The sequence below is a fragment of the Aethalodelphis obliquidens genome, unplaced genomic scaffold (genome assembly GCF_003676395.1).
Source record: "Aethalodelphis obliquidens isolate GAN/ISIS:26980383/991018 unplaced genomic scaffold, ASM367639v1 scaffold91, whole genome shotgun sequence".
NCBI classification, from domain to species: domain Eukaryota; kingdom Metazoa; phylum Chordata; class Mammalia; order Artiodactyla; family Delphinidae; genus Aethalodelphis; species Aethalodelphis obliquidens.
Window position 1 is genome coordinate 27,183 of NW_020838035.1, and position 24,531 is coordinate 51,713.

Genomic DNA, 24,531 nt, shown 5'->3' on the forward strand with positions numbered 1-24,531 from the left:
CTCAGCTCAGCTCTGGTCAGCGTGGCCGTATAGCCTCACCGTGGCCCCCTCGCTGCCCCTGGGGCCCCACCCTCCCCATGGAAGGAGCGTCCCCGGTTGAGGGCCCGGCACGGCGCCCATAGCTTGGACCCTCTGCTGAGGGTGCATCTCGCCCTGAGGACGAGGCTCGGGGTCCAGCCTCCCTGGCGGGTGTTGGACGCACCTCCTCGCTGGGCCAAGGCCAGGCCCGATGGGGTGGGGGATGCTGAGGGCACCGCAGTCACAGTTAGTCTGGGGTCCCAGGCAGTGTGGCTGGGCCACGGGTGGCTGTCTCCACTCTGTGCCTTTCAGTTTTGGAACACAGTGGCAACCAGTGTGTGCTTAGTGTTGCCGTGGTAACCGTCCCTTCCTGCAACTCCCAGCATTGCCACCACTTTGGTGACACCTTTGAGGAGACGGTGACCAGGATGAGCATAACCACGGGCTGTGAAACGCCCCATCCCTGCTCTTCTGCCGCAGCAGGAAGCCTGGAAGGGCTGACGGTGCCCCGCGGCCACCCAGCCGGGGCGTGCAGTCATGGTGAGTCGCCGGGGCCTGAGGACGGCGGGGACACGCTGGGGTCACCTGCTGCCTCCGTAGAAATCACCCGCCCTGGTCTGCAGGGTGTCCTCGGCTGCGCGTGGGCACGGGGAATCCTGGTGTCCTGTCCTGTCGGGCAGTGGTTACAGCAGATGGGTGGCTGTAACATCAATTTGTCTCTTGTCCTGGAGGCTGGACTCTGAGACCAGGGTGCCAGCGGGTCAGGTTCTGGAGAGGCCTCTTCTGGGCCGGGTCATAGGCGGCCCCTTCTGTGTCCTCACAGGGCACAGGGCGGAGGGCAAGCTCCGTCCTGAGTCTTACGAGGACTCTGACCCCATCGTGGGGCCACACGCGTGTGACGTCATTAACCCCGATCACCTCCCAAGGCCTCACCTCCTAATCCTGTCCCACTGGGGGGTTAGGGCCTCCACATGTGGATTCGGGGGGACACGCACACTGAGTCCATCCCATGTGGTTTATGAAGTCAGCCCCACCTTAGGGGCGTTGGCCTTTGTGTCCTGTCCCTGAGGACAGGAGGAGGGAATGGGAGGAAACGGCCCCGGTGTGTCACTGGGATATGTGACAGGTCGGGTGTGGCACATGGTGTGTGTGGGTCTCGCTCTGTTGCCCAGGCTGGGGAGTAACCTGTGGTTCTGTGTTTGGCTGGACTGTCGCCGGGGTGGGGGGCGGCTTTCCCAGCTGAGCCTGGGACCTTCCTGCCGTCTGCAGGAACCGCAGGGCATCTCAGGGGCCAGGTGAGAGCACCACTTACCTACAGGTGCTTCTGCATCTTCCCGGGACAGGGGTCCCTCACCCCGGGGGCATCTGGGCAGTTCTTGCACCCGCCTGCTCTCTGGTCAGGCTGCAGACTGTCCTCTCCGTAGACCCGCCCACTTGGGCATCCTCGCACACCCGACCTTGGCCCATCCTTACACAGGGTACCAGAGAGGGCCCCGTGCGTGAGCTTCGTGTTGAGTTTGGGGACTTGTGCCGCTGACAGTGATGCGGGGAGGGGTCTCCCCGTCCCTCGGGGTGGGCATCTGTCTGTCCTCTGTCTCATCTGAGCTGTCATGTTGTCATGACGACGTGCGAGCAAGGTTGGTTTTCTGATTCTTCGTCTTCGTGGAAGAGTTGACCCCAGAATCGTGGAGTCTGGGGTGTGGCGAGTGGCTGTCTCACGCTGGGTTGTGTTTCCTCTTGTGTTTCCCACACCAACACCCCTGCCTTCACATCGGGGGTTACTCACAGGTGTCGGCAGATTCTCTGATGAGCCCGCCTTGAATCGGGGGCCAACCTGGTCTCGGTCCCGAAAGCGTCTTGGAGGAGATGGTGCTGTTCTCACCTTGTCCACTCGTCTGGGTTCGGCACCGTGTCTCAGCCCGCGGGCCCCAGGCTTTCTTGCTGCTGCTGCAGATTCTCCCCTCTCGGGGGTTGACCCCTGTCCCTCGCACGCTGCGGCGGTTTCTCGGGAAGGGCCGGGACGGAGCCCCTCTCTTGACCGTGAGCACTGGGCAGGCGTTCCCGGCCAGCACAGGTCCTTCAGGATCCAGGGCTGTGCCCGGGCCAGGTGCCCAGCTTTCCCTGGACAGCCGTCGGACGCCCTTTACCCTCCCCGTCCTGCAGCGATGTGGCGACCCGCCTCCCCATTTCTGCAGATTCTGAGATCTTCACACTCAGGTTTCACGTTAGGTTTCCTGCATTTTGCTCCTGGGCGGGAACAGCCTGGTTTCTTTCTCCTTGTGGAGTAGCCCGAAACGTCCAGACGATCCCCAAATTCCAAGAACCGAGCGTCCGGCGTTGGTGGCCACGTCGGGCCCCATGCGGGCTCTCCTCTCTTGGTAATAAGTCGTGAGCATCTCCCCTGGTCAGTGGGTTTCCATCCGGGGCGTCGTGTTGAAAGGCTGTGAGGGCGTCGTGGATCGGAGGTGACGTGGCCAGTGCGGGTGTAGCTGGATGTGGGCAGACCCTGCCCCCAGCATCTCAGCCGTGGATCAGTGGCCTCCGTGTGTGTGTGTTGCTGTGGTTCTGTGCCCCGACCCCGGCCCCGTGTCCCCAGCCTCAGGGGTCCCCGTTCACCTGCACAGCATCAGCCTGTGGGTCACCCTTCCCTTGACCACACGCCTGTCCCGGGACCCTGTCATTACTTCGCCTCTGGGGGAGGCAGAGGTGGGGAGGCTCCTCCGGATTCTTCTCTGGATTGTCTTGAACCTGGGTCACCTGGGGAGTGGGCTCGGCCCTGCTGTCTTGGTTGACAACCTGATCCAGACACCGGCCCACTCCCCTGAAGTATGGGGGCCAGGGGAGGCCCAGGCAGGTCTGGGGTCCGAACCCCTGTGACCCGGCTCAGACCTGGGTCACAGGCCTGTGGGTGTGGCCAGGGTGCACAGAGGTTTTCCAGCCTCTGTTGGGGGTGAGCAGACCCACCCCCTTCCCCTGGAAGGAAAGGGGGCGTCAAGGCCGCGATGGCTTCTCTTGGTAAAACATGCAGATACGGATCCCCAGACCCGGGACACTGCCTCCTCCCACCCCTGCAGGTTCACCCGGACCCTGGCATATTGGGTGACCCCACACCGCCCACGCCTGCACATGGGAGGGCCCCGACACCCCCGCACGTCCGTGGACACATACAGCCTGGGCAGCGACCCCACTGAGTTCATTTGCATCCCCTGCTACTCCACAGGGTTGCTGGCTCACAGCCTGGTGCTCACACCACCCACTGGGTGCACAGGTTTGCTTAGGTCCCGCCCCTCTGCCTGAGCCCCGCCCACTTCTCTGAGCGCCAGTTTCCTCCCATCAGAGCTCTACCAAGTCCTGAGCCCCGCCCCTCCTCTGGACCCACCCTGGCTCTAAGCCTCACCCTTCCACCTGAGCCCCGCCCACTTCTCTGAGTTCTAAGTCCCGAGCCCCGCCCACACCCGGCCCCACCCACACTGGCCCCGCCCCTCCTCTGGGTCCATCCCTGTATAAGCCCCGCCCTCTCCCTGAGCCCTGCCCCCAGGGATGGGCAGGCCTTCGCCTTCCCTGGAGACCCGACGCCCCGGAACCCCAGGAGAAGGACAGAGGAGGACCACAGCCACCAGCGCGTCCCCAACCTCGGCGTCCGACTCCTGCTCGGCCAGTTCTGCAGGATCCTGGCAGAGCGTGAGTGCCCAGCCGGCGCCGTAGTGAGGAGGGCCGAGGGGATTCCTGGGGGGCAGGGCGCTCCCCCGTCCCCGAGCCTCTGTGTCCCCGCACGGCGTCCTCGCCGCTGTGAGCGTGGGGAGGGGGCACAGGTGGGCTCCTGGGGGGTCCCCTCACCTGTCTCCATCCAGGTACCCTGTTGCTGCAGGCTCGCCCACCTGTGGGACTCCATCCCCGTGGGTGTGCAGGCCTTTGGGGAGGGGACGCGCAGCCTGTCGACAACCCGTTGCCGCCCCCAAGGGGTCTGTGGGGAGGCGAGGGGGGCGGGGCGTGAGAGGCAGGCGTCCTCAGAACAGGGAGCGTCCTCGGTGAGGGGGAGCAGCAGCCCTGCTGTGCCACCGTGGCTGACCACTCCTGCCACTGCAGAGCTGCCCGCAGGGACGAGCTCCACCTGGACCCCCTGGCCGGCACCTCCGTGGTCGGCGGGGAACCCAGAACCGTCTGCAGGGTCCCCAGTCCAGCAGGTGAGGCGTCCCCTGCGTTGTGGGTACTTGGGGGGCAGCGAGGGAGCAGGTGGGACTCTGCAGCCGCTGGGGTCTCCCAGCTGAGACCTGAGCCCAGTGTGGGGATGGGAGGGGCCCCTGTGCAGTCAGCACCAGGGATCCAGGCCCTGGTCCCAGTGACCCGGGGCCACTGTATGCACCATCACCAGTGGCTGGCTGGTTGTCAGGTGGCCCAGGCCCCGCTGAGCCACCCCAGGTGCTCTGATACCCCAGGTGTGGACTGGGGCTCACTCGGGAGCCTCAGGCGTGCACCCAGGTTCACGCGGCTCAGACCACAGGGTCGGGGGTGCCCTGGGGTCTGGCGTCCCTCCTGACTCCGGGCTGGGGCAGTGCTGCCAGAGCCCCGGTGAGTATGGGCCTGGGACGGCCCTTTAGGAGCAGAGGTGCCCCTCTCCGGGGCACCTTGTGCAGACCCTGCGTGGTCAGTGCACCAGCCCGGGAGGGGGCTCCGGGCGGGAGTGCGGCTGGCCTTGCCCCCAGCCGTCTTCACGGCCCCAACAGCCACGGCAGGTGAGGGTCCCCCGTCTGCTTTCTGGGGACTTGCCAAACTGTCCTTGAACTGACTGGGAACCACCCTGTGGGCGGCCAGGCCGACCTCTGGCCCTGTATTTGTCGGTCCTGGGCCCTAACGTTTATGCATCCGTCCACGTGTCCTGAGCACCTGTCCTGTCTGTCCGTGGGGCGGGTCTGACTGAAGGCGAGCCACACTGCTGGAGCTCATGTTGACAGTTCCTCCTCCATCACCAGGGGCCCAGGGGCCAGCGTGTGCCAATGACCCAGGCCTCGGGGCCCCCAGGCTGCGGGGCGGGTGACGGCGGCCCCTGCCCAGGACAGGGCTGTGTGACCCGCCTGCCCCCAGCCTCCTCAGTGGCCAGTTGCCGTGCCCGGCTGGGAAGGCAGGTGCCAGAGTCGGCCCTGCTCCTGTCCGTGGGGCTCGGCACGTGGTGCCTGCGGCCCTGCGTGGCCCCACGTGGTCTGGCTATGCGGGGGGCCGGCTCCTCTCACCGCCGGCCCTGCCGTGGGCGCGTCTTCTGTCCAGCGCCGCGGGCCCAGCTGCAGAGTGGACAGACTCATTCCCTGAGGTCTGCTCAGCGCCCAGACCTTAGACGACCTGTTCCTGGCCTGGGCAGGGGGCTCGTTGGCCACCTCCCCCTGGACACGTGGGCCGCGCCCTCCCTGTAAGTCTCAGGTTGGTGCCGACTCAAACGGGCGGACCCGGGGGTGGCCCGAGCGGCATGGAGGGTGGGTGTCGGGGCCTCCCCGTGGTGTCTGCAGGGAAGGCTCGCACCCCCTCACGCACAGGTCAGAAGCGACCGTGGGCGAGAGTGGCCATCGGGTGGTGTCAGCCCCACCACCGTGGCCAGAGGGTCAGGCTGTGGGAGCCCCGGGGCCCAGGACCTGGGACCTGCGCCTGCGGCTCCTTGCCCTGAGGGCCTCCACACCCTGCGGTCTCCCCACAGTGACACCACCGTCTGTCCCCACGTCCCTCTGTGACCTGAGTTCGGAATCCCCAGCCGCTGTGTCCGTTTTTGCCCCAAGGTGAGCCTGGGGCTGAAAATCTTTAAATTCTTTATTTGAAAATACAAACGTGATCTCATAAAACGTTTTTAAACTGCTCTGCACGGCAAATAAAACTCAACTTTACATATGCTGTACATTTACACAAAAACAATAAAAGATATGCTGATGTGGGCGCTCCCTCTGGGGGAGAAGCTGCGGCCGGGACAGTGGCCCCTGCGGGGGCGCCCACGGGATGGAGGCGCAGGGGCTCCTGGAATGTTCCTGACGACCACACCCCTCCCCGAAGTCAGCGCACATCCACGACCGCAGGCAGATCTTCTGGGGCGGCGCCTGGTTGCCGCTCAGCCAGACGACGCGAGCCTGCAAACACCTACACTTGGAAGCTGGACAGTGGGGCCAAGGTCACCCTGACCGCTGGGGACGCTGGGACGCGTGCGTCCTCACCGCCAGGCTGGGCCTGGGGCTCTCGCACGCGCGTCAGCTCCTCCAGGGCGGTGGGGACCCACCTCAGTGACCGTGACCACCTCTGGCCAGCTTCTGTGCTGAATAAATAAGGTCTCTCCATACAAACGCACTTCACTGTCTGTAAAAGGGCTCAACAAGCACACAGTTCTGCTCCTGAGGCAGAGGCCGCGTTCACGCCCCACGGAGGCCACAGGTCACGAGGGCGGCAGGTCGTCACCCCCGTGCTCGTACTCATATAGCTCGACGGCGCCCAGGCCGGTTGGCACCTCGAAGAAGGGCCTCTGGGCCAGCGGAGACCGCAGCGCGCTCAGCTTCTGGTCCACGGGGCTGAGCTCCGCCTCGTACCTGCAGGGAGGGGCTTGGTGAGGATGCGGGCGGGCGCGCGCCCCACCTGTGCTCCCCTACGGCCAGAGGTGCTGCTGGCAGCCCCCCGACGCGTGAGCGCAGGACTGCCACGCCGACGGCCTCCTTGCTGAGTCCTGCCCGCGGGGAAAACAGGCACGTCCTCCACCCAAACTCCTCCAGAGGGTGGGTGGAGGCACCCTCACTGTTGCAGGAGGCCAGCGTGACCCCGGTGCCAAAGCAGGGCACAGTGTCACAAGAAGTGCAAGTAATCTCTGCAGCACAGTCCAAGGACAAACGAGAAGGTCCACGAACCGTGACCAGGTTTGTCACGGGAAGGCAAGGCCGGCTCAACTACAAGAACCTCGCCGTATCTGTATCGGCAGACGACAGGCGAGGAGCCATCTGGCCAAGGCACCTGACAAAGGGCAGGATTCAGAGTCTCTGCGGACGGCAGTGAAGCGGGGTGTCCGCAGGCCGGGGAAGCATGTGGGCGGAAACATCCCACAGCAGCGTCACGCTTCCCGGGCAGCGGGGGACTCCACACCTGACGTGGATCAAGGCCAGGCCGTCTCCCTTCACCACTTTCCTTCAGCATCGTGCTGGGTGGTGGAGGAACCGCAACGAGGGGAATAAACCGTATTTCTCTACATCACCAGTGAACTGCTGGGACGGAGACTTTAGCAGGACCTTTCCAACACCAAAAACGATGACGCACTCAAGTACAAATCTCACAAAATACGCGTAAGATCCATACACTGGAAATTACAAGACACTGGCAGGAGAAATCAGAGACCTAAATAAACGGAAAGAGTGCTTTGTGATCAGGAAACTCGATGTCACTAAGGTGTCGCTGTACCCAGAGCGCTCGTTCCTTCCTCAGAGTCTCAGCTTAATATTGTGTAGAGACAAGCTTGTTCCTAAGCGTCCACATCAAAACAAAGGAACCAGAGCAGCCAGCACCACGCTGAAGGGTGCAGGGTCTCACCACGCTGAGGCCGGGTTACCTCGGAGCTGCAGGAAGCACAGCCGGGGGTGGGGCGGCAAGAGGCCAGCCACACCGGTCACGGGACAGACGGTCCCGAGACCAGCTCACAGGTGGTCACCCGGTCACGGTGCCAAGTCTCACCATGTAGAGACCCGGCTCAGCCCAGTAAACGTTCCCCAGGCTCTTCCCGGACAGTCAGGCCGACTCTGTATGATTCACACAGAAGCCAGAGCAACTGGAGTGACCCAGACGATTCTGGGCAAGACCAGAGTCGGAGGCCTCGCTACGTGAGTCCACTGCCCCCACCCCGAGGCCACGGCAGGCGAGACGGCGTTGCACTGCTGGCTGGACAGATGAGCGTCAGCAGAACCGAAGGAGCTCACAGACAGACCCCACAGACACGGTCAACTGATTCTCCACAGAGATGCTGACCTGGGGGTCTTGCGTTAAACTGGACATCCACGTGCACAAAGAAATAACCCGGACCAGACCCCATGCCCCGCAGGGGAGGTCACTCAGAGCAGACCACAGACCCAGCGTGAAGTGGGGCTTTGGATTAGGCAATCCTTTCTTACACGCGACACCAAAGCCCAGCCCGTAAAGACAAAGTGACAAATGGCAGTTCATCAAAGTTCACCGCGTCTCCTCCGTGACACACAAGGTTAGGAGAAGGAAGAGATACACCACCAACCGCTGGGAAATACAAGTCCCCTCCCTCCGGAAGGACTTGTATCCAGAGGTAAAGGACCCCTGAGACTCGATCAGAAGGAAACAAGTCACCCACGATGGGGAACAGACAGAAGACACAGCCATTCACCAGAAAAGGGCAACAAGGACACGAACAGCTAAAGCCAGGGTGCAATCCTGCTGCACACGTCCGAGTGGCTACAATTTAAAAAACAAGCCAACCGTAACCACGGCAGAGCCGGCGAGGCTGTGCAGCCGCAGGAACGCACGCCCAACGCTGGCGGGGACGCAAAGTGGCGCAGACACGTGGGAAGATGGGTGGGCGGCTCGTGGAGGTAAAGGTGCGTCTGTCTACCAGGTGACCCGGAACCCCCCGCCCAGGTTCTGAGCCAGGAGACGAGCGCTTACAGCCCCACAAATCCAGCTCGCACAGCTCGACACCAGGGCCGGCCACACGTGCCCAGGCCCGAAGCAACGGACACCAGCAAGCCAACGTCCGTCGCTGCTGAGGACGCGGCCAGGTGTGAAGGGGCCCAGCTCCTGACGCGCCCAGGGACCCGCAGGACTCTCGGAGGCCTCGTGCTGAGAGCAAAGGCGGGCATGCAGGGGCTGTGGGGTTCCACCTCTGTGACCTTCTGGAGAAGGACCACCTGGACCAAAGACAAGGCCTAAGGGTGGGCAGGATCTGGGGTGACGGGCGTGCTCACCCTCCTGCCCACTCGGAACCCCCTCAGGATGGTTCCCTGGGCAGGCAGAGCTGCTGTCAGCAAACTGAAGCCCCCCCTCAGAGGCAGAGGGTGACCCTCAGGCCCTGGGCTCCACCGCCACCCCATGCCAACCCCGGCCCCGGTGCCGAGCAGCCCCGTCAGGGGAAGAGGCAGGTCGGGAGGCTCTGGGCGGGGGTCTGAGCCCGCCAGGGACCCAGGCATGAACACTGGACCCCACTCCTCTACCGCAAGGCTGCTTTCAAGCCTGAGGACCAAGGCCCTGGGGGAGACGCCCAGGCCCCAGCCCCGCTCCCCTCAGCTGTCCACACCCGTCAGCCACGGGGGAGGAGGGACATCGTCGGCAGACGTGCCCACTGAGCTACAGCCATGCTCCCCAACGGGAGACTCCACGAAGGGCTGCCGTGCCGGCTCCCCCGGCCGCCCCTCCGCAGGGGTGGGGTCTGCGCCCCTCCAGCCGCCTGTCGGTCCCACCCCCAGAGGGCGGAGGGAGCTCCGGAGACAGAACCCTGGGAGAGTCTGTGGGAGCCGGGGAAGGGACTACCTCAGCAGCAAGCCCTCCCGGGGTCAGGGCGGCGTGAGGCTGGGCGGTGGGGAGTGGGGCGGGGGTCTGAGGGCCCGGCCTCCGTGGGTCCCTGCCCTCCGGGGGGACAGTGGCACGTGGAGCGGGGCAGGCGTCTCTTGCCTGCGGCCTCAGGCCTCGGGCCGTGACATGGGGCGAGTGTCCCCGCGGCCCCCAGCAGGCCGTCCCCGTGTCCCGGGCCCCCATGCCCGCCGCACCCTTACCCGTCCTCCCAGGGCTCCCCCATGGCCTCCTCAGCCACCAGGATGTCGTACTCCTCAGCGGCGTACCTCTCCCAGTCAGACAGCTCGGGGCCCTCGCTCTCACTCTCCTGCGGGAAGCATGCGCGTCATGTCACACGGGGCGGGGGGGGACCCAGAGGTGCCCCCCTGCGCCCCCTCCACACCCCCCCCACTCACCCTGAACAGGGAGATCTGCTCTCTCTGCTCGTGGTCCAGGTACTTCTCGATGTTGAAGAAGGTGTCGAAGAAGACACTGGCCAGCTTGCACCTCTTCAGGTCGTGAAGCGTGATCCTCCCTGCGGGCGAGGGCGGCACGTGAGCACACGCGGCTCCCACGCACGCCCAGGAGCCACGTCACCTCCGTGTGTGCGTGCGTGCGTAACGACACGCCTTCGGACACGGCACCCCCTGCCACGAACCAGGCCACGGGTGTGGGCAGAAGCCCGGGGGGTGGAAGGGGTCGGGAGACAGGGCCCAACACAGCGAGGGCCGCCCGCCAGTCACCTGAGGGCGGGACCCAAGCTGCCCTGGACCCGCGGACACGGGGCAGGAACCCGCAGCCAGGGCAGGAAGGCCCAGGCCACCATGGCCCCCGGTGACGACACCTGAGACCAGGGTCCAGGACACGGATGCACGACACCGACTAAGGCGGGTGGGTTCGGGCAGACCCTCCCTTTGACCCTGGAAGGTGTCCTGAGCGCCCCCGGACAGACGCACCTGGTGGGCTCCCGGCTCCCACACCCACCAAACACAGCCCGGGGGCCCCAGCACAGGCCCTCTGAAGTGCCCACACCAGGGGTCCCGGGCTTGGTCTCCATGTGGGCCCTGAAGGAGCTCAGGCACAGGACCACGGGGCTGGGGACCACCTTCCCAACCCCCAAGGACCCACTCCCCCGGGGTGTCCCTGTGCCACTGGGGGACCCGCCCCCCGGCATCACCTTCGCTTTGGGGCTTCACCAGGTCCAGCATCTGGCACAGGCAGTCCTCAAAGGGCAGGGCCTCAATGGCCATGCTGTCCAGCCGGCGGCACTGCTCCTCATAGAAGTACTCCAGCTCGAACATGGACAGCACCCCGTCCCCATCCAGGTCCATGCAGCGGAACCAGTACTCAATGCTGTGACACCGGGCCACGGTCAGCATGGCCGCCCAGGACGGACCCCACCACCCGGGGACCCCTCCCCCAGTGCGAGCCCCGCCTGGGACAGACGCCACCACCCGGGGACCCCTCCCCTAGTGCGAGCCCTGCCTGTGTCTGACCTTGCCCAGGTGGATCACAGAGCGGGGGCGCCCTCGCTCAGGGGTGACCAGTAGCCCCTGCTTCTAAGTGTTCTAGCAAGTGGAGCAGAGCACAGCTGCCAGACACTCACCTGGTCGGGGTTTTCTTGTCTTCCTCGGAGATCAAGAACCAGACAAAGTCAGCGTAGCTTATTTTTCCTTCTTTCTGCACTTTTTTCCCTCTGGATTCAGGGTCGAATCGAGAGACAAAGACTGCGTCAGGGAGAAGCAGCCGGAAGAGGGGTCCCCGCCCACCTCCCCCGGGGCATGGGGAACCCTGCGTCTGGCCCAGTCCTGTACCCTTGGTTCCTACTCGGGACAAGGCCTGAGAGAGACCATGTGACCCGGAGGAGGGTCCCTGGGGCCCAGCTCCGGCAGGAGCAGCGGCCACGGTCACAGCCTCAGGTGCAGAGGCCTGTGTCCCCCGACTCACGACCTCGTGGCAAAGGCGTGTATGTGTCCCAAGCTACGACCCCGTGTGACAATGGCGTGCCCCTTACATGTGACCTCATGTGGGTGGCATGTGTCCCTGACTCGTGACCTCGTGTGACAAAGGTGTGTACGCGTGTCCCTAACCCACGACCTCACGTGACGATGGCACGCACTCCCAGAGCACGGCCACCTCACATCAGGAGCGAACGAGTCAGGCGCGGACGTGCGTGCGGAACGTCAGCCCAAACGCTGACGGGACCGGCTAGCTGAGCGGCGGGCCTCACCGCGTCACGGCTCCCGAGAAGATCCTCTCGATCATCTTGGTAGATATGGCTGCGAAAGAGGAAGCAGGCCGTGAGCCCCGCACGCTGCTCCCGGCCCCACGTCGCAGCCTCGCAGGCGGCTGGGCAGGCTCAGGTCTGAATGCCGAGACCCAAGCCCAGTCAGGCGGAACCCTCGGGACCCAATCTCCTGCTTCCGGCCTCCCTCGGGCGCTGCCCAGCACGTTCCAGTCCAGGACCTGAGCCCAGAGCAAAGCGAGAGTGAAGAGCTGGCCCAGGGGCCCCAAGACAGAGCGGGCGGTAAAGGCAGGACACACACGTCCGCCCTTGCAGAGGCTCTGCCTCCAAACACTCAGTTTGCTGTGATCAGCACACAAATGCATCCAACCCCCAGGCAACTAAGAGGATAAAAGAGTGAAAGACACCAAATTAGTTGGCTGGGGCGGCTTCAACAGCACATGTTATTTCTCCCCCAGTCCCGGAGGCTGGAGTCTGAGATCCAAGGGTCAGCAGGGCTGGTCCCTCCCGAGGCCTCTCCCCTGGGCGTGTAGACGGCCATCTCCTCCCTGGGTCCTCACAGGGTCGTCCTTCTGCGTGTGTCTTGATCTCTTCTTATAAGGACACCAGTGCTATGGGATCAGGACCCACCCTAGTGACCTCATTGTACCTTCGTCCCCTCTTTAAAGACCCCATGTCCAAATCCAGTCACATCCTGAGGTACCGGGGGTCAGGGCTTCATCGTGTAAATTTTGGGGACACTTTTCAGCCCATACCCAAGACCTATAACCACAAAAATGGAGAAATAAAGACAAAGTGTCTTTTCCCCCAAGTCATCCTGCCTCAATGAAAGTCACCTCTAATGGGAAATGATTGGATGGTATCAGAGGCTGAACAGTGTTTCTCAGAAAGACATGTCCACGTCTTCACTCCTGGGCTGTGAACGGGACCTTATATGGAAACAGGGTCCCTGCAGATGTGATGCAGTGAAGGGTCAGACATGAGGTCCTCCTGGAGGAGGGTGGCCCTACATCCCATGACAGGGTCCTTCTAAGACACAGAAGAGGAGAGACACAGACACAGAGGAGAAGCCTCAAGAAGACAGAGGCAGAGACGGGAGGGATGCGGCCACGAGCCCAGGGACGCCTGGAGCCCCCAGAAGCTGGAAGAGGCGGGAAGGACCCTCCCCTGGAGCCTCTGGAGGGAGCGCGGCCCTGGGACACCCTGACTTCAGACGTCTGGTCCCCAGGGCTGGGGGAGGATGGATTTTAAGCCCCGATGCAGTCATCCGATACAGCCGCCTCAGGAAGCCCCTCCTGGATGACAGTCCTTCATAAATGCGTTGATTCTGGACCTCTGGCCTCAGAACTGGGAGGATAATTTCCTGTTCTTTGAGGGTCCGCCCCACCCCCCGCCTGCCACGACGAGAGCCCCAGGGAACTGGACAGCTGACTCAGACTCACTGCCACGACCGGCAATCTGAGAACAGAACCTGCTCGTCCGTGGGACACGGGAAAGGTCAGCTCTGCCCCTCTGCCCGTTCCTTCCCATGACGTAAGGAGGACCCCTGCCGCTTCGCGTGCAGGACCTGGTAGGTTAGGAAGCGGCAGAGGGAAGGGGAGGGACGCATCACGGCGCTCACGTCCACAGCTGGGGGGCTGTGCCCGAAGCCACCCAGTGTCCTGTGCTGGCCGCAAGACCACGGTCCCCACAGTCAGTCGTGTCTCGAGGCCACAACGCCACCAGCCTTTCCTGGTGACAAAGCCCTAACACCAGCCCCACGAGATGCCCTGACGTGAGACCTCGACGGGGTGGACACAGGGATGTGGGCACCAGGAGAGAGTCGTGGGGACGGGCGGGGACAGGTGACCCCCGATCTGGGGAACCACATGCCAGCCACCACGGGTCTGCGCCTGGAGCTATTCCTGAGATCACAGAGGCAGTTGGAGTTGAGACCAGGCGTCGAATTTAGGGACGGAGTTGAGAGAGACCCACGTCCGCTCAGGCGTCCACACGCCAGCGTTCACGGCACCCTCGCGAGGCCAGTCAGAGAGATACAGCAAGCAGACGGTGCGCCGGGGAGCTCACGTCAGGGGACCGTCTGGGTCCCGTCGACCAAAGACAAAACATATGCCCGGAGGATTCAGAAATCCGGTCGTGCATGTGGGTACGTGAAAAATACGTTATGTGAAAACGTGCAGTCTTAAGAAAACTGTTTCTAAAACTAAGAACCCGCGGCGCACTTAAATTCTGGTCCACTCTGCACCCTGAACATGTGATTTCTTGTCACGGGAGGTGGGAGAGGATCATTTTCTCTTAGCATTTACACTGGATCCCCCCGCTGCTCCTGAGCTGTGCGGAGGCCAGAGTTCCCCTTTTCAGGCCCCTCTGCGACGAGAACGCACGGAAGCTCAGACAAACCCAGAAGCCAGAAGTGAAATCTCTCAGGGAACCGCGTCTCTGCTCCACCGCTCCCTCCCCTCAGGACGACTACCAGGGGGCCGCCGCTGTCCGACTGGCCGCGGCCCGAGAGGCCCCCGAGCTGGAATTTGGCCTTGGGACGGTGCCCCGAGCCGCCCACGCAGACAGGGCACCGTCCACTCCACGGACGGGCCGCTCGAGGCCCCGACACAGAGCAGGAAGCCGCGGGAGGAGGGAGGGAGGGGAACGCTGCCCCACCTGCAGAACAGGTGTTTGCTCAGCTACGGGAACAGGTGCTGGGAGCTCAGGGCGGCACCCAGACTGGCCCACACTGGGGCTCATCAGGAGACCTGGCGTGAAATGACGGGTGGGGTGGCCCCCAAATACCTGAGGACAAATGGAGGGGAGGTGGGGCGGGGAGAGCGGGGGGGATGGACGGATGCGGCCTGTGGCAGCCACTACCTCTGCTCAGGACGGGGCTCCACGCCCCCCAGAGAGCGCCTCCACCAACGGCAGGACCTGTGCGTCCCGGTCCCCGCAGGTCCCGTGCTGTGACCTGCGTATGCCCCAGTCCCCATGCGTCCCGTGCTGTGACCTGCGTACGCACCGTTCCCCATACGTCCTGTGCTGTGACCTGCGTACGCCCCATCCCCCATGTGTCCCGTGCCGTGTCCCGTGTCCTCCCCGGTCCCCATGTGTCCTGTGCCGTGTCCCGTGTCCTCCCCGGTCCCCACACGTCCTGTGCCGTGTCCCGTGTCTGTCCCGGTCCCCGTGTGTCCCGTGCTGTGTCCCGTGTCTGTCCCGTTCCCATGCGTCCCACACTGTGTCCGGTGTCTGTCCCGGTCCCCATGCGTCCTGTGCCGTGTCCCGTGTCTGTACCGGTCCACGTGTGTCCTGTCCCGTGTCCACCCCGGTGCCTGCGGGTCCTGTGCCGTGTCCCGTGCCCACCCTGTTCCCCATGAATCTTGGGCCGTGTCCCGTGTCTGTCCCGGTCCCCGCAGGTTCCGTGCTGTGACCTGCGTACACCCCATTCCCCATACGTCCCGTGCTGTGTCCCGTGTCTGCCCCGTTCCCCACACGTCCTGTGCCGTGTCCCGTGTCCGCCCCCGTCCCCATGTGTCCTGTGCCGTGTCCCGTGTCTGCCCCGTTCCCTACGCGTCCTGTACTGTGTCCCGTGTCCACCCTGGTCCCCATGCGTCCTGTGCCGTGTCCCGTGTCTGCCCCGTTCCCCACGCGTCCTGTGCCGTGTCCCGTGTCTGCCCCGTTCCCCACGCGTCCTGTGCCGTGTCCCGTGTCCGCCCCGTTCCCCACGCGTCCTGTACTGTGTCCCGTGTCTGTCCCGTTCCCCACGCGTCCTGTGCCGTATCCCGTGTCCACCCTGGTCCCCATGCATCCTGTGCTGTGTCCCATGTCCGCCCCGGTCCCCATGCGTCCTGTGCCGTGTCCCGTGTCCGCCCTGGTCCCCAGGGTCCTGTGCTGTGTCCCTGTCTCCCGTGTGTCCTGTAGGAGGAGACCAGAGGCAGGACAAGGTTCAGGCCTCCAGGGTCAGGGGAGGCAGCCACGCTGGCCTCCCTGGGGACACAGGAGCCCGGCAGGGCAGCGCCCGCCCCAGTGCTGTGTCCCCGCCGCCCGCAGGCCGCGTCCTCACCGTGGTCATTGTGCCGGGCCAGGTCCTGCGCGTCAATGAGCAGGTCGTGGTCCGTGTCCAGCTCCCAGAACTTGCAGTAGATGACGTAGAAGTGCTCGTAGGAGAAGAACTCCGTCAGCTGGTTGATGTCCACCTCGTCTTCCAGGAGCGCCACGTTCTGCCAGGACACACCCAGAAAACCGCTGCCAGGAACCTCCGGCTGCAGCGTGGAGACGGGCCTCCCGCAGGAGGGACACCCCCCAGGAGTCTCACGTCATGAGGGCAGAGGGTCAGAGCTGGTGGAGACCTGCTTGAGGGCTGGGAGCCCAGCACCCAGGTCGGGGTGCGCCCGGTCAGGTCTGCGAGACTGCAGCATGGAGCAGCCCAAGCACGTACGCTCTCGTGGCCGGGGGCTCCTGATGCGAGCGGGTCAGCCCCGTGCTTGTTGACACACACACGTCCACAGAACCCGGGTGCACCGGGGCGGGGCCATGCCTCCGGGATGGATGAGGGGAAAGGAAGGGTACAAGACGAACGGAAGAAGAAAAACGGTGGGCGGGCGGATAAATGAAAGGCAGGAAAATGAATGGATGATGGACGAGTCGGGGGATGAGCGATGGATGACAGGTGGGTGGGGTAATGATGACAGGTGGGCAGATGAATGGGGTGGCCGCTGAGAAGCTGGGTGCTGGAGGGAGGGATGGAGGGAGGATGGGAGGGGGGAGGAGGGGGGGTGGTGAGGGATGGAGGGTGGGAGGGTGGACAGATGGATGACCTAGGAGTTGGTGTAGCGACGGGTTACTGGTGGGGGCTGGAGGGATGAACGAGAGCGTGGGTAGACAAAGAAGTGGATGATGGGTGGGGGATGGATGCAGGCACAGGTGATAGGTTGCTGGAGGAATGGGTAACGGCCGGGTAGATGGACAAGAAGGTGGACGACGGGTGGGCGGACTGGCTGGGAGAAACAGGTGATGCGTCAGTCGATGGAGGTACGGGTGACAGGCTGGTGGGTGCAGGGAGAGACGACGGGTGGGCGGAGGGGTGGGTGGACCGACGGATGACGTGTACGTGGGTAAAGATGCACTGCTGGCGTGTGGGTCGAGAAATGGATGACGCCGGGGAAGGGAGGGAGGGAGGCGGGGTGAGGTAACGAGGACGGCTGGGTAGACGCGTGCGCTGACCGCTGACAGGCTGGTGGAGGGATGGGGGATCGATGCGGGCCAGGTGTAGGGACGGGTGGATGGGTTGCGGTGGAACTTGGGGAGGACGGATGAGTGGGCGGGGGCATGCAGAAGGCCCTGTGTCCCCTAGGCCAGCCGCCACCCACCTGCAGGAACGTGCTCCTCCGGAGCTCTGCGCACGTGATCCTCCCAGACCAGGACCTGTTGACCGTGTAGAAGATCCTCTGTATGACCTGTAGGAGGAGGCCCGTCGGCTGAGCACCGGGACGTGGGGGGCTGGAGGCCCTGCACGTGACTGTGCAGCAACCCCACGTGTGGTGCTGCAGGAGCCCAGCCTGGGACCTAGCCTACGAGCTCCTGCCTGGCCTCACCAGGAGCTCCGCACCCTGGGCCGCAGGGCCCCATGTCGCCAGCAGAGGGCGACCGCCCCGCACGTCACCAGACGGAGGTGGGGGTGGGAAGCAGCCCCGCCTCCAGCTGCAGGGAGGACACAGGTGGCAGGAGAAGCGGACCTGCTGTCACATGTGGGGGGATGTCCGGGTGAGACGGCTGCACCTGAGCTGGGACAGCACAGGCACGCAGTTTCTGCGTGGCTGGGAGCCCTTATTACACTGCGGGTGGTTTGAGAGACTGCCCCGAATGCTTCCGCAGACACTCAACTGACCACTGAATGAAAAACGTTAACTTAAAGCCAGAGAGTGGCCCCTGCCCCCTGCACAGTGAGGCCCACCTTGGCCACGGGGCTCAGCTCCGCTCCCAGGTGGGCATGTCCCCAACTGTGATACCCCTCACCTGTCCCAGGGCACCTGCTCACCTGTCCTCATCTGAGACGTCCCCTCGCCTGTCCCTGTCGTGGGCTGTCCCCTCACCTGCCCTCCCGGGGCATCCCTGCCAACCTGTCCTCGTCTGAGACATCCCCTTCCCCCGTCCCTGCTGGAGGCTGTCCACCACCCCCCCCCGGACGTGCCCTGCCTTGTCCTGACTGCGCAGGGAGGTCGGGGCATGGGAACGGAGCACCTGGCGCACAGCCCCGTTCACACGCAGCGCTCCCTGCTGCCGCTGGAATGAGGCACGGCTCCGGGCACTGCTCCTCGGTGACGGGCCCTCAGGGCGATGAGGAGCGGTGAGGGGGTGGAGGGAGGCCTGGGGAACCGCGGGCACGCGGACTGCCACGAGCGTGCGCTCCGCGCCGCGTGACAAGCGTGCCCCCGGCTGGCGTGCCACGGGGCTGACGCGCCGCCCACCTCCACCTAGAGCGGGAGGGCCGTCCTCCCCGGGTGACCTCTGACCAGGGCGGGGGCGGGGGATGAGCCATGGGGTCCTCGTGTCCCCAGGCCAGGCTGGCATCCCACCTGCAGCGCTCAGAGCACCGTGCTCCAACTCGCTGGGCGGGCTCGCCTGGATCCGAGGAGACCCGGCCCTCAGGAGGAGGGGCCCAGGTGTCCTCTGAGGTCCCTCCTGCCCAGAGAGGGAGACTGCTGGGTCTCTGGACGTCCCCTCGCCTGCCCCGCCCTGTCCGACCCCGGGGCACGCGGCCAGGACCACCCAGGCTCTCGCTGAGCGCGCCCAGCTGGGGACCCAGGTGGGACACACAGCCCTCCCCGTGCCCGAGCCCCACGCCCGCCTCCTGGTGAGAAAGCGGGCCGTGAAGGGCCACAGGTCCGGGGCTGGGTGTCCGTTCCCTCACGGCGGGCCTGGAGCCCGGGCCTCAGGCGCCCACGGAAGCCACAGGGGCAGCGGACGTGCTCGTACTCACCGTGGTGATGTAGCGGGAGTGGAACTCTGATGCTTCCTTCAGGAATGCCAAGCCCGGGTGGGTGTTCACCACGTCCTGCACACAGGGGATGGGACACGGCCCTGGGATGTGCCGCCAGGCCCAGGGATAAGAACGCACGTGTCCACCAGCAACATCCAGGTTCACACATCCAGCCACAGAGCCGCTCACGCAGCATCACCCCAAACACACGGTTACAAGAAATCACATCAAATTAAAGGATCACACAGAATCATCTGGGCCACGAGCTAAGGAAGCAGACCACCTCTCGCGGCCGAGGGTAATAATCTGACACGTGTAAATGTATAAACGACCACCGTGGAAGTCCATCCCAGATTCTGAGAAAGAAAATTTGCGATATCCTCACTTAACAGAGCACTGCAGTCCCAGGAGCCCTTTAAGTCACTTCTATTCAAATGGTTTTGGTAACTTCGGTTCCTCCGTGTTCACGGGGAACACGCGGGTAACCGGGGACCACCTTCGATTCCCCTCTACGAGATGGAACATAGAGTGCTAAATAAAACCGTGTTTACACGAACCGGAACGGCGTTTGGAAACGAGCATTCTGCAAACCGCGACCGGCTTCTCATGGGCGGCCTGGCCCCGAGGGTGCTAACCCCTGTCCGGCTCCACGCTCCGCAGGCTCAGGTGTGGAGCTGTCCGCACCGCCCTGTCTCTCACGCGGGTTTGGAGGGCTGCGTGGAGCCAGCTTCGGGGAGCCCGCCCGCCTCCGGGGTGTAGACACGGGCGCGCCTGCGAGGAGGGGGCGACGCACCTGCAAGAAGGGGATGAAGTCCTCCTGCGCCAGGGAGCTGCCGCCGGGGCTCACGAGCAGGTGGACGAACTTGGCCGCGTCATCGTGACAGCTCTGGAGCATCCTGGGCGACAGAGGGCACCCCAGCTGCACTCCACGCGCGGCCACAGACCCCTCCCCAGACTCCGGGGTCGGGTGCTCCGTGAGGACGGGCACAGACGGATGGGGCCCCGCAAGGGACACGACGGACGTGCCGGGCACCCCCGGACATCCGTCTCAGTCCCTTACTGTCCTGGCCGCAGGAGCGCCGGCCAGTGGAGGCAGAGGCAAGGCCGGACCACCACTCCCGCCCCGGGACTCACTTTCTCCACATGGCGACGAACTTGTGCACGGAGACGGAGCCCGTGCGCTCTCCACCGGCGCCGCAGAAGAGCGGCCCCTTCCAGTAGAGCGGGCAGCCGCAGGCCTGTGGGGGGAAGCGTGGAGGACGACACAGGGTTAGCGCGCCCTGGGCCCCCGGCTGCCCGAGCCCCCGAGGCGGCCGGGAGCGCACCGCGTGCACACAGCCCGACCGCGCAGCCCAGTGCCTGCGCCAGCCCCAGGGGCCTCCAGGGAAAGGGGCAGCCTCTCCCAGCCGACACTCCGGAGACGCTGACGGAAATGGCGCTCCCGAGCCTGGGGCACAGACCACCCGCCCCAACTGGAGGTTGTCACGTCGGCAGCTGTACAGAGGCGACGAGCATGTCTCCAGCCCTGGATGTGCAGCACCTCCGATGACGCGTCGGGACGGCGTAAACGACAGAGAATGTCAGGAGACACTCGGGGTGCGACAAGGACGAGGCTGTGACCCGGGCACATGTCAGGGGTCGAGGCGACCGCAGGGCTGGCGTCCACAGCTGTCAGCGCAGGTGCTGACCGGGAAGCAGGCGGAAAACCCACGCTCTGAGCTTCCCTCCCGAAAACACAGAGGAAGAAGGGCGGAAACAACAAAGGCTGAGAGAAGAGAAAAAGAGAGCAGATACGCGACAGAGAAAGTCAACAAGGCCGAGTCAGCTCTTCGGAAAGCTTTTAAGCAAGTAATCACCCCTCAGCAACACTCCTGGAGAAGCAGAAAAAGGAAACGCGTGCTCCGCACATCAGCGGTCACTGCAGAGCCCACCAGCGCTTGACAGACAGGCAGTGGACACTCCCAACAACTGGAGGCCAGGAAACGTGACGACTGCAGGGCGGACTCCTTGACTAACGAACGTGTCTAACCAGAACTGACAACGGACATCCAGACGGTTCTACATTTCAAGAGGCCGAACCCGTGGCTTAAAACCTTCCCACTGAGAAAATCCTGGGCCCAGCTTTAGGGAAGAAATCACGTGGATGGTACCCACACTCTTCCAGAGAATGGAAACAAGGGACGTCTCCCAACTCCTGTTACGAGGCTGCACGTCCTGGACCCTGACACCTGTAAAGGGAGATCAGGCGCCCTCAGCTCCCAGGAACAGAGATGCCAACATCCCACACAAAGCCAGGCCGGCAAATTGAATCCAGCAGTGAAAAAAAAAGAAAAATCACAGAGAAACAAACAACAGGCCAGGAAACTTAAGAAGAGGAGGGAACACAGCACTGTAATCAGGGGCGTACACAGGAGCCCACGGCTCACATCTGCACGTGGGGACGCGCGCAGGCCGGCTCTGCCCTGAGCTGGAATGGGACAGGCTCCACCAGCAGAGATGGAGGAGGGGACGCTCCCGGCAGAGACAAAGGGGAAACTCTGGTAATGCAAAAATACGCGACGGTAGGGAGAATTCCGAAAGCGTTACGAAATACCAGAATAACACTAAGTCCCCTACACACGAACGAGTTCCATTCCGAGAGCACGTTCCGAAGTCCAGTTTGTCGGTAAGTCCAACAAAGTCAGCCTAGGTATCCAACTAACACAATCGGCTGCATAGTACTGTACTATAACAGGTTTCTAATACTTCCCATGCAAATGATACATAAAAAATAAACACAAAAGATGAAGAAAACATTTTTACAGTCCCTTGAAAAGCACAGCAGTCCAGTACAACAGCTGGCACACAGGGGCTGGCATTGAGGGAACAGGCAAGAAGAGTTACTGCCTGGAGGAGGGAGAGGAGGGGGGAGACAGTAGAGCTGAAGGGTCGTCAGTAGTACGAGGCGGAGGGCGAGCTGCAACGTCACTCTCACTCGTGCCTGACGCTGACAGTAAGCACGTTCGCATCTCTAAAAGTTCGCAACTTGGTGTGTACGTAGGGGACTTACTTGTAACAGAAAACCAGCAAAGCTGCGGGATCCCAGGACAATGTACAAAAATCAATTATATTTCCACACACTGGCAACAAGCAATTAGAAAATAAAAAATGTAACAGTGCCGTCTATGAACAGCATAAAAAACATGAACCTACAGGTAAACGTAACTGAAAGTGCAAGATCTCTACAAAGGGAAAGAGAAAGCGTGGCTGGGAGAAATCAAAGACCCCCCAAATGGAGGGACAGACCATACAGATTCCTGGACTGGACACTTAATGCTGTTGACACATTTTTGACTGGAGACATTACAGGCACAGGCGTTAGTTTCTGCAAAAATCCCCCGGACAATAATGTGTTAAAATGTCAACTCTTCCCCAGACGACCCACAGATTCAACGCAAAGCCAATGCACACCCAGCAAGGTGTGTTTTGCAGAAATCAACCAGCTCATTCAAAGCTCACGGGCAAACGCACACGACTGTCAAGCCTTCCTTGCAGTCACAGCAGTGAGGCTGTGCATCAGGGCAAAGAGGAAGGGACCAGTTTAGGGTCAGACGCCCACGTCCACCCACCAACTCAGCACAGACAAAGCTGGCGGCAGCTCCGAGGGAACAATTGTCTCTACTGAGAGCCCAGCTGGTCAGAGGAGCAACTCTACAAAACCATGAGGGAGGGAGCCCGGCCCCAAGCGTGGACGGTGAAACTCCAGAAGGAAATGCAGGAGATCGTCCCGATGCTGGAGAAGCAAAGGTTCCCTAAACGTGACTCAATCACCAAAACTCTGAAAGAGAAGGTGGGTAAACTGAACCGCTTCCCCACCAGAACTCCGGGGCAGACGTCGCCGAGGGCACAGAAACAAGCCGCAGACCAGGAAAACTTTCCCAGGGCGTTATCCTGACAAAGGGGCCACACCCAGACTGTAAACGAAGGCAGAGGTACAGGAAAAAAGGCAAAGGGCCCAAGAGAGCGACAGGCCCTGCAGGGAAAAGGGTGTGAACACGGCCAGGACTCCGGAGGGAGAGGCAGAGGAAAGGCGCAAACCGGATCCCCACAGAAGCCCACATGGGCGATGGGGCTCATAGGACCCGGCTCACGGGCATTGCCCGCGGGTCGGGGAGCTGCCGGCAGATGGTTTGGCAGGACGCGCCCCCTGACCCGAGCACTGGCCACGCATGCCCGTGGCCAGGGGCCGCCCTGGGGGACACCACCGGAGTCCACTCCTGCCCATCGCGCCAGGCCCAGAACGTGCCGGCGCCTTATCCTTGGCGCCCCAGGAGGGAGCTGCCCAGCTGCGCGGGAGCCGTGCGTCTGGACGCTCTGTGGCTTCTCGCACACGCTGGGGCGGGGACCACGGGGCGAGGCTCAGGCACAGTGCGGGCTGAAAGGCCTCTACTCCACTCAGGCGGGCGTGCGTCCTGGGCGACGGGCAGCAGAGGCCTCCTGCCAGGGATGCTGGCGCCAGGGCCCCGAGGGGCCTGTGTGAGTCAGGGCGTGGAGGACACTGGCCGCTCCCCGGGGTGGGAGGGCGCAGGCGGCAGGGACAGGGGAGCCAGGGGCCTCGGGCACCTTGCCTGGGGTGCTCGTGCGGGCACGTGAGAGCTCGCTGGGCGGACTCGGGCGATGGCACCGTCCTGTCCCACGGCCGTGCGTCCGTCCACCGCACAGCAGGAGCTGTGCCCTTGCCCGTGGGGTGACGCCTGCATTCACGTCCCCAGAACGAGCGGTGCCTGCACTTCCAAGCCCACCCACCCCCCAGGCAGCTGGAGAGCCCATCCTAACGCTTTCACTGTGACCTCCGTCCACCACCTCTCAGGACCGTCTGCAAACATTCTAAGGGAACTGGAAGCACCAACTCTGAAATCCAGAGGTACGAAGAAACGCGTTTAAAAGTATGGTAAAATGCCACCCTGAAGGGAAAAACACACGACAGGGTCAGGTTTTACAGGTCTGTAACGTCTATCTAGTGTACGTGACGGGAGACCCGGGCACACGCCGAGGCCCGCGTCACCCCGTCAGGAGCAGCCCTGCAGTGACCCCGATCCCCGCCCTCACGCCCCTTACGGCACCCCCCGACGCCCGTGCACACACAGAGCTCCCCGTCCGTCCACACAGCCTGTCCTGAGCACGGCAGCATCTGGCCGGGGCCTGGGGTCTGGCTGTGCTCACGGGGCACAGGGCATCTGACGTCCCCCGTGCAGGACTCTGTGTGCAGGCCGTGCGCAGGTGCGCGCTGGCCTTTGCCCAGTTCCCGGTCAGGCGCCCCGTGGGGTCCCCTAAGGGAGGGAGCCCCAGAGCAGCTGTGCTCCCACCACGAACACCTGGTGCCAGGAGCGTCTCCTGCTCTGATATTTGGCCTCTGCCCCCGGCTCCTGACACGGAGCCCCCAAGTCCCTTGGAATCTCCTGGGGGGACGGGAGCCTGTTTGGTCATGGATGGGGCTGTCCTTAAAGAGCCCACGCCATGGTTACTGAGCTAGAACTTTCAGCCCCCCGGCATTCTCTGCAGAGGGCGAGGGCAGCGGTGGAGGGAAGCCTCGATCATGCCCATGGGATGAAACCTCTGAAACATCCCCTAAGGGAGCAGGTTCAGGGGCCTTCCAAGTTAGGGAACAAATCCGCCGTACCAGGACAGAGATGCACCCCAACTCCATGGGGACAGACTGCTGCACTGGGGAGCCCCCGACGCCTCACCCTGATGCCTCTTCACCAGGCTGCTCACCTGTACCCCTCATCATACCCTTCATAAGGAACCC

General features: G+C 63.5%; 2 protein-coding genes across 6 annotated transcripts in view; both read right to left on the bottom strand.

The window, feature by feature from the left end:
• Nucleotides 1-5,797: 5,797 nt before the first annotated feature.
• PPP2R3B (protein phosphatase 2 regulatory subunit B''beta) overlaps nucleotides 5,798-24,531 on the bottom strand; it is a 52,257-nt gene continuing 33,523 nt past the window's right edge. For 2 of the 5 annotated variants that reach the window (XM_027095576.1, XM_027095579.1), the window contains exons 3-13: nucleotides 19,878-19,981; nucleotides 19,537-19,639; nucleotides 18,744-18,818; nucleotides 17,134-17,220; nucleotides 15,828-16,026; nucleotides 11,765-11,813; nucleotides 11,141-11,230; nucleotides 10,712-10,887; nucleotides 9,951-10,069; nucleotides 9,756-9,862; nucleotides 5,798-6,572 (exon numbers count right to left, since the gene is read on the bottom strand). In XM_027095576.1, the coding sequence (XP_026951377.1) occupies nucleotides 6,422-6,572; nucleotides 9,756-9,862; nucleotides 9,951-10,069; nucleotides 10,712-10,887; nucleotides 11,141-11,230; nucleotides 11,765-11,813; nucleotides 15,828-16,026; nucleotides 17,134-17,220; nucleotides 18,744-18,818; nucleotides 19,537-19,639; nucleotides 19,878-19,981 (1,260 nt within the window). In that variant the 3' untranslated portion in view covers nucleotides 5,798-6,421. The remainder of the gene's footprint in view (nucleotides 6,573-9,755; nucleotides 9,863-9,950; nucleotides 10,070-10,711; nucleotides 10,888-11,140; nucleotides 11,231-11,764; nucleotides 11,814-15,827; nucleotides 16,027-17,133; nucleotides 17,221-18,743; nucleotides 18,819-19,536; nucleotides 19,640-19,877; nucleotides 19,982-24,531) is intronic. The other 3 variants (XR_003430511.1, XM_027095578.1, XM_027095577.1) reach the window with 3 other exon arrangements.
• On the bottom strand, nucleotides 12,938-15,821 carry LOC113614198 (putative per-hexamer repeat protein 5). Its single transcript, XM_027095580.1, has 2 exons — nucleotides 14,814-15,821; nucleotides 12,938-14,774 (listed from the first exon to the last, which is right to left on the bottom strand). The coding sequence occupies exons 1-2, from the start codon at nucleotides 15,605-15,607 to the stop codon at nucleotides 14,648-14,650; spliced, it is 921 nt and encodes a 306-aa protein (XP_026951381.1). The 5' UTR covers nucleotides 15,608-15,821; the 3' UTR covers nucleotides 12,938-14,647.

What these genes read in the sequence shown, in the direction of transcription:
- LOC113614198 (XM_027095580.1), bottom strand. Translation starts at nt 15,607, where the DNA reads ATGGGGACCGGGGCGGACATGGGACACAGCACAGGATGCATGGGGACC. An exon ending in GGGGGATGGGGCGTACGCAG is followed by an intron (nt 14,775 to 14,813) that starts GTCACAGCACAG and finishes GTGCGTACGCAG; the next exon opens with GTCACAGCACGGGACGCATG.